Source organism: Bos javanicus, chromosome X (assembly GCF_032452875.1).
Source record: "Bos javanicus breed banteng chromosome X, ARS-OSU_banteng_1.0, whole genome shotgun sequence".
NCBI lineage: Eukaryota > Metazoa > Chordata > Mammalia > Artiodactyla > Bovidae > Bos > Bos javanicus.
In genome coordinates this window covers 52,584,909-52,594,212 of record NC_083897.1, presented here as the reverse complement: position 1 = coordinate 52,594,212, position 9,304 = coordinate 52,584,909, and the positions used below count along the sequence as shown (strand labels likewise).

Sequence of the window (9,304 nt, the reverse complement as noted above, 5' to 3'; positions counted from 1 at the left end):
CATCATGATCAAGTTGGGTTTATTCCAGGGATGCAAGGACTCTTCAAGATATACAAATCAATCAATGTGATACACCATATTAACAAACTGAAAGATAAAAAGCATATGATCATCTCAATAGATGCAGAAAAAACCTTTGACAAAATTCAGCATCCATTATGATAGAAAAACGCTTCAAAAAATGGGCATAAAATGAACCTACCTCAACATAGTAAAGGCCATACATGAAAAGCCCACAGCAAATATTATTCTCAATGATGAAAAACTAAAAGCATTCCCTCTAAAATCAGGGACAAGACCAGGGTGTCCACTCTCACCACTATTAGTCAACATAGTTTTGGAAGTTCTAGCTATGGCAACTAGAGAAGAAAAAGAAAGAAAGTGAATCCAGATCGGAAAAGATGAAGTAAAACTCACTGTTTGCAGATGACATGACACTATACATAAAAAACACAAAAGAAACTATTAGAAAATTACTAGAGCTAATCAGTGAATACAGCAAAGTCACGGGATACAAGGTTAATACACAGAAATCACTTGCATTGTTAGTATATAGGATATATACTAACAATGAAAAATCAGAAAGAGAAATTAAGGAATCAATCCCATTCACCATTGCAACAAAAAGAAATATCTAGGAATAAATCTACCTAAGGAGACAAAAGACTTGTATATGGAAAACTATAAGACACTGATCAAAGAAATAAAAAAAAATGATATAAACAGATGGAGAAACATTCCATGTTCCTGGGTAGGAAGAAACAATATTGTGAAAATGACTATACTACCAAATGCAATCTACAAATTCAATGTGAATTCTATCAAATTACCAATGTCATTTTTCACAGAACTAGAACAAAAAATTTCACAATTCATATGGAAACACAAAAGACCCCAGATAGCCAAAGCAGTCTTGAGAAAGAAGAATGGAGCTGGACTTCAGGTTATACCACAAGGCTACAGTCATCAAGACAGTATGGTACTGGCACAAAAACAGAAATACAGACCAATGGAACAAGATAGAGAACCCAGAGATAAACCCATGCACCTATGGGTACCTGATTTTTTACAAAGGAGGTAAGAATATACAATGTGGCAAAGACAGTCTCTTCAATAAGTGGTGCTGGAAAAACTGTACAGCCACGTGCAAAATAATGAAATTAGATCACTACCTAACACCATACACAAAGATAAACTCAAAATGGATTAAAGACCTAAATGTAAGACCAGAAACTATTAAACTCTTAGAAGAGAACATAGGCAGAACACTCGATGACAGAAATCAAAGCATGATCTTCTATGACCCGCCTCCTAGAGTAATGGGAATAAAAACAAAAATAAACAACTGGGACCTAATTAAACTTAAAAGCTTTTGCACAGCAAAGGAAACTACAAACAAGGTGAAAACACAACCCTTAGAATGGCAGAAAATAACAGCAAATGAAACAACTGACAAAGGATTCATTTCCAAAATATACAAGTAGCTCATACAACTCAATGCCAGAAAAGCAAACAACCCAATCAAAAAGTGGGAAAGGGACATGAAAAGACATTTCTTCTAAGAAGACATACAGATGGCTAACAAGCACATGAAAAGATGCTCAACATCACTCATTATTAGAGAAATGCAAATCAAAACTACAATGAGATACCACCTTACATCAGTCAGAATACTGCTACTGCTAAGTCACTTCAGTCGTGTCTGACTCTGTGCGACCCCATAGACGGCAGCCCACCAGGCTCCCCTGTCCCTGCGATTCTCCAGGCAAGAACACTGGAGTGGGTTGTCATTTCCTTCTCCAATGCATGACAGTGAAAAGTGAAAGTGAAGTCGCTCAGTCGTGTCCGACTCTTAGCGACCCCATGGACTGTAGCCCACCAGGCTCCTCCATCCATGGGATTTTCCAGGCAAGAGCACTGGAGTGGGGTGCCATTGCCTTCTCCATACATCAGTCAGAATGGCCACCGTCAAAAAGTCTACAAACAATAAATGCTGGAGAGGGTGTAGAGAAAAGGGAACACTCTTGCATTGCTTGTGGGAATGTAAATTGATACAGCCACTATGGAAGACAGTATGGAGACTCCTTAAAAAGCTAGAAATAAAACCACCATATGACCCAGCAATCCCACTCTGAGGCATATACCCTAAGGAAACAAACATTGAAAAAGACACATGTATCCCAATATTCACTACAGCACTATTAACAATAGCTAGAACATGGAAGCAACCTAGCAGATGAATGGATAAAGAAGCAGTGGTACACATATACAATGGAATACTGCTCAGCCATAAAAAGGAATGCATTTGAACCAGTTCCAATGAGGTGGACGAACCTAGAGCCTATTATACAGTGAAGTAAGTCAGAAAGAGAAATATATATACTGTATGCTGCTGCTGCTGCTGCTAAGCTGCTTCAGTCGTGTCCGACTCTGTATAACCCCATAGACGGCAGCCAACCAGGCTCCCCTGTCCCTTGGATTCTCCAGGCAAGAACACTGGAGTGGGTTGCCATTTCCTCCTCCAATGCATGAAAGTGAAAGTGAAAGTCAAGTCGCTCAGTCGTGTCTGACTCTTCGCAACCCCATGGACTGCAGCCTACCAGGCTCCTCCATCCATGGGATTTTCCAGGCAAGAGTACTGGAGTGGGGTGCCATTGCCTGACACATATATGGAATCTAAAGCGATAGCACTGATGAATTTATTCTCAGGGCAGCAATGGAGAAACAGACATAGAGAACAGATCTATGGACATGGGGGGAGGAGAGGATGAAGAAGGGGAGATGTATGGAGAAAGTAACATAGAAATTTACAATACCATATGTAAATAGCCAATGGGAATTTGCTGTATGACTCAGGGAACTCAAACAGGGGCTCTAACAGGCTGAAGGGTAGGATAGCGAGGGAGATGGGAGGGAGGTCTTGGAGGGAGGGAACATGGGTGTACCTATGGCTGATTCTTGTTGATGTATGACAGAAAACCACAAAATTCTGTAATAACCCCGTGTACGAGACTGCAAAAGAGACACCAATGTATAGATCAGTCTTATGGACTCTGTGGGAGAGGGAGAGGGTCGGGAGATTTGGGAGAATAGCACTGAAACATGTATAATATCATGTATGAAACGAGTCGCCAGTCCAGGTTCGATGCACGGTACTGGATGCTTGGGGCTGGTGCACTGGGACGACCCAGAGGGAGGGTGGGGGGGGAGGAGGGAGGAGGGTTCAGGATGGGGAGCGCGGGTATACCTGTGGCGGATTCATTTCGATATTTGGCAAAACTAATACAATATTGTAAAGTTTAAAAATAAAATAAAATTAAAAAAAAATAAACATTAAAAAAAATTTTTTTTTAATTGTTGGGCACATATCCAAGATCAACTCCAGAACTGAAGAAATCATGACTAGAGAATGTCAGTTTCAATATCCAGTTTGTTATAGTATATACTGGATCATTAGGGGGTTCTGGAACTTTCTGCCTCCATACTACACAGCACAATTATAGGTATTCAGTTTCTTCTTTGAAGCTCTCCGTCCCCATAGGGTCTCTACTACAATCACTTCTCCTTCCATAGGTGAGAGGTAATTGGTGGTATTGCTCTTAAGGGTAAACACACTTTTAAAGGCTGTTCTAGCCTAAAAAACCCAAAGGAATGAAGCTCTACTGAGATCACACAGCCACTCTGCAATCACTTCATAGCTTACTCTGCTTTTTGAAAAAGCTAGACTTGTTTCTAATTCTAATCCACGGCTACCTCATGAATGCAGAACACATCTAGTAAAATCTCTGGGCAAATACAGATATCTGAGTCAATGTGAAATTATGACCACATACAGAGAAAAGCTCAATTGTCACCCCACCACAGGCAGAACCAGACGGAGGAGACAGGCTATAAACTGGGATCAAGCAAGCCATGACAGGCTGACAGCAAAAGGAAGGAATAGTCCAGATCCACATCCAAAGAATGGTCACAACCAGGCAAATTTGCATGAGAGCCAGTTAACCTGAAAACTAAGGTTATAAATCTGCCTCGGGAAGGAGGCCCACTTATTCTTCCTGCTCAAGATCCAAAGATTGGTTTCCTCAGTAATGTTTTCAGGGTCTGTGATGTCACAATATGCCAAACCTGGAAGTTACTGACACTTCAACCTTAACAAAGAGCCGACAGGCTTGTAAGAGGCTGCATATCGAGTGAAGAGAAGCACCAGTTCGCAGTGAGGGGTGTGGGGGAATAGATCCACAGGCACAGCTTGTCTCAGGATGAAAGGCTTGCCGAGGAGCTTCTTAGTGGAGTCTGGAGGACAGCACAAGCTATAGAAAGCAATCCTAGTATCAGTTTAATAAACCAAGGAGAAACTACAGGAATCCAATTGCTTATAATTTAAGCCCTTGCTCTGTGTTCCCACAGCCCCATGTTTCTCTCTATAATAGCACTTATCATATTTAATGTAACTACCTGGGTTTGTTTTTTCTTAACCATCTTCCTCATGGGAGTGTATAATCTTTTTAAGGGTAGAAATGAGGCCAAAACTGCTTATTATTCATCTCTGTGTTCTTAGTGTGTAACACAAAGTAGGGGTTCAATGGTAAATGGAGCATCACACATTTTTGTATAATCTGCAAACACTATGTAATTAATATATATTACTGACTTACTCTATTGAAAATTCAGAACAAAAATTCACCTATAAGCTCACCATTCAGTGAAGAATAACTGCTGCTAAATTTTTAGGATATATCTTCCCAAGTATGTACATTTAAATTGGTGTCTTAAAGTGGAATCACACTCTACATATTTTACATATTGCTTTACAACAATTTCTTCAAGTAATAATGTATCATGAGCATCTTTCCACTATATTATATGTAGTTACCTCTTATTTATTGGCTATGTGGTATTTCATTAAATAAATGTAATGTAGCTTATTTATCTAATTCCTTGCCACTGGAAATATAAGTTGTTTCTAACCTTTTGCTATTTCAAAAAATCTCTTCATCAATACTCTGACAGTAAAATTTTTGCATACATTTTTAGTTATGTAGTAGAACTGTATGTTTTTAAGTAGAGTCTGTATGTTTTTAAGGCCCTAAGATATGTATGACCAAACAGTTGTTTAAAAATGTTTTATTAGACTTCCCTGGTGGTCCAGTGGTTAAGAATCTGCCTGTCAATGCAGGAGACATGGATTCGATCCCTGGTCTGGGAAAATTTCACAGGCTCTGAAGCAACTAAGCCCACGTGCCACAACTACTGAGCCTGCACAATGAAACTACAGAAGCCTGCACCCTAGAGCCTTGTGCTCTGCAACAAGAGAAGCCATCACAATGAGAAGCCCACACATCACAAATAGAGAGTAGCCCCTACTTGCTCCAGCTAGAGAAAGCCTGCATGGCAATGAAGACTCAGCACAGCCAAAATCCATCAATAAATAAAAATTGCAAATGTTGTACTAATTTACACTCAAACCAACAAAGAAGAAGAGTTCTGGTTTCCCTGGCTAACACTCAGTAGTTTCAAGCACTGCCTATTAAAATAAGGAACAAGACAAGATATGCACTATCATTCCTACATGGGAACATCTTCTATCCAATATAATGAGGGGGAAAAAAGTATTTGAAGGAAAGAGACAAAACTGTTTTTATAAGGTAATCATGACGAGCTACCAAGAATATGCAAGAGAATCAACTGGAAAATGTATAAAGCAAATAAAAGAATAGGTAGCTTGACCCAAAATCTCCAATAACCAGTTAGCAAATATCATGAAAAAGGTCCCTTTCATAATAGCATGAAAAACTTTACAGTGTCATATTAAACTTAAGAAAAAAGACCTATATTGGAAAAAAATTTCAAGAATCACATAAGCCTACAGTAATTTAAGAGACAGGTCACATATCTGAACAGAAAAAATACTGTAAAAATTTCAATTCTCCTTAAATGAATTAATTACTTTGGTGTACTTCCAATCACAAGCACAAGAATATTTTTGATAAGTTGATTCTAGAGCTCTGTTAGAAAATACATGAAAATGTTAACAGTATATATCCTTTAACCCAGACATTCCACGTCAGGAATTTATCTCGAATATATATATATCATCACATACACTTATTCATCCAATATATACAGTCATTGCACAAACACACAAACATATATGTACAAGGACATTCACTAACATTATGATAACAATAAAGTAGAAACAACCTTAAAATTAATTAGCAACAGACAAGTTAAATGACATATTTATGGAAGTTTTTTTTTTTCAATTGGAATACATTTTATTTATTTTTTTAAATTTTATTTTATTTTTAAACTTTACATAATTGTATTAGTTTTGCCAAATATCAAAATGAATCCACCACAGGTATACATGTGTTCCCCATCCCGAACCCTCCTCCCTCCTCCCTCCCCATACCATCCTTCTGGGTCATCCCAGTGCACTAGCCCCAAGCATCCAGTATCGTGCATCGAACCTGGACTGGCAACTTGTTTCTTACATGATATTTTACATGTTTCAATGCCATTCTCCCAAATCTTCCCACCCTCTCCCTCTCCCTCAGAGTCCATAAGACTGTTCTATACATCAGTGTCTCTTTTGCTGTCTCGTACACCGGGTTATTGTTACCATCTTTCTAAATTCCATATATATGCGTTAGTATACTGTATTGGTGTTTTTCCTTCTGGCTTACTTCACTCTGTATAATAGGCTCCAGTTTCATCCACCTCATTAGAACTGATTCAAATGTATTCTTTTTAATGGCTGAGTAATACTACATTGTGTATATGTACCATAGCTTTCTTATCCATTCTTCTGCTGATGGACATCTAGGTTGTTTCCATGTCCTGGCTATTATAAACAGTGCTGCAATGAACATTGGGGTACACGTGTCTCTTTCCCTTCTGGTTTCCTCAGTGTGCATGCCCAGCAGTGGGATTGCTGGATCATAAGGCAGTTCTATTTCCAGTTTTTTAAGGAATCTCCATACTGTTCTCCATAGTGGCTGTACTAGTTTGCATTCCCACCAACAGTGTAAGAGGGTTCCCTTTTCTCCACACCCTCTCCAGCATTTATTATTTGTAGACTTTTGGATCACAGAGCTAGAACAAATAATTTCACAATCTGTATGGAAATACAAAAAACCTCGAATAGCCAAAGCGATCTTGAGAAAGAAGAATGGAACTGGAGGAATCAACCTACCTGACTTCAGGCTCTACTACAATGCCACAGTTATCAAGACAGTATGGTACTGGCACAAAGACAGAAATATAGATCAATGGAACAAAATAGAAAGCCCAGAGATAAATCCACGCACATATGGACACCTTATCTTTGACAAAGGAGGCAAGAATATACAATGGATTAAAGACAATCTCTTTAACAAGTGGTGCTGGGAAATCTGGTCAACCACTTGTAACAGAATGAAACTAGAACACTTTCTAACACCATACACAAAAATAAACTCAAAATGGATTAAAGATCTAAATGTAAGACCAGAAACTATAAAACTCCTAGAGGAGAACATAGGCAAAACACTCTCCGACATACATCACAGCAGGATCCTCTATGACCCACCTCCCAGAATACTGGAAATCAAAGCAAAAATAAACAAATGGGACCTAATTAACCTTAAAAGCTTCTGCACATCAAAGGAAACTATTAGCAAGGTGAAAAGACAGCCTTCAGAATGGGAGAAAATAATAGCAAATGAAGCAACTGACAAACAACTAATCTCAAAAATACACAAGCAACTCCTACAGCTCAACTCCAGAAAAATAAATGACCCAATCAAAAAATGGGCCAAAGAACTAAATAGACATTTCTCCAAAGAAGACAAACAGATGGCTAACAAACACATGAAAAGATGCTCAACATCACTCATTATCAGAGAAATGCAAATCAAAACCACTATGAGGTGCCATTTCACGCCAGTCAGAATGGCTGCGATCCATATTTATGGAAGTTAAAACTATATAGCCTATACTAAAAAATCCAGTAGACCTATAAGTACTGATATAGATTCTACATCATTGTAGAACAATCTCTAAAGTCTTTTGTTAAGTGGCAAGCATGGTGCAGAACAGTGGTTTTTAAAACTTTTTTAATTGAAGTATAGCTAATTTACAATATTGTGGTAGTTTCAGGTGTACAGCAAAGTGATTCAGTTATACATATATATTATATACAATATATATAATATATATATTCTTTATAATATATAATATATATATATTCTTTTTAAAATTCTTTTCCATTAAAGGCTATTACAAGATAATGAATATAGTTCCCTGTGCTATACAGTAGGTCATTGCTGTTTATCTATTTTATTTATGTGCATGCTGTGTGCTAAGTCACTTCAGTTGCATCTGACTCTCTGGGACCCCATGGACTGTAGCCTGCCAGGCTTCTCTGTCCATGGGATTCTCCAGGCAAGAATACTGGAGTGCATTGCCATTCCCTCCTCCAGGGGATCTTCTCAACCCAGGGATCGAACCCACGTCTCTTTCATTTCCTGCACTGGTAAGCAGGTTCCTTACCACTAGTTCCACTTGGGAAGACCCATTTTATATATAGTAGTGTATATATGTTAATTCCAAATTCCTAATTTATCTCCCCACTAACCACTGCTAACCCCTTTGGTAACCATAATTTTGTTTTCTATGTCTGTGAGTCTATTTCTGTTTTGCATATAAGTTTGTTTACATCACCTTTTTAGATTACACATATAAGTGATTTCATTGGATCATAGAAAAAGCAAGAGAGTTCCAGAAAAACATCTACTTCTGCTTCATTGATTTACGCCAAAGCTTTTGACTGTGTTAGTGTGAAAGTCGCTCAGTCCTGTCTGACTCTTTGCAACCCCGTGAAGTAAACAGTCCATGGAATTCTTTAAGCCAGAATACTGGAGTGGGTAGCCTTTCCCTTCTCCAGCAGATCTTCCCAACCTAGGGATCAAACCCAGGTCTCCCACGTTACAGGCAGATTCTATACCAGCTGAGCCACAGGGGAAGCCCCACAGTTTGACTGTGTAGATCACAACAAACTATGGAAAATTCTTCAAGAGATGAGAATACCAGACCACCTGACCTGCCTCCTGAGAAACCTGTAAGCAGGTCAAGAAGCAACAGTTAGAACCGGACATGGAACAATGAACTGGTTCCAAATTGGGAAAGGAGTATGTCAAGGCTGTGTATTGTCACCCTGCTTATTTAACTTATATGCAGAGTACATCATGTGAAATGCTAGGCTGGATGAAGCACAAGCTGGAATCAAGATTGTTGGGAGAAATACCAATAACCTCAGATATGC

The 9,304-nt window shown here is 38.6% G+C and overlaps 1 protein-coding gene across 1 annotated transcript in view; it reads right to left on the bottom strand.

Moving 5' to 3' along the window:
* Positions 1-3,798: 3,798 nt before the first annotated feature.
* TRMT2B (tRNA methyltransferase 2 homolog B) overlaps positions 3,799-9,304 on the bottom strand; it is a 69,638-nt gene continuing 64,132 nt past the window's right edge. The window contains 1 exon segment of the mRNA XM_061408762.1: positions 3,799-4,310. Within this exon segment, the coding sequence (XP_061264746.1) occupies positions 4,133-4,310 (178 nt within the window). The 3' untranslated portion in view covers positions 3,799-4,132.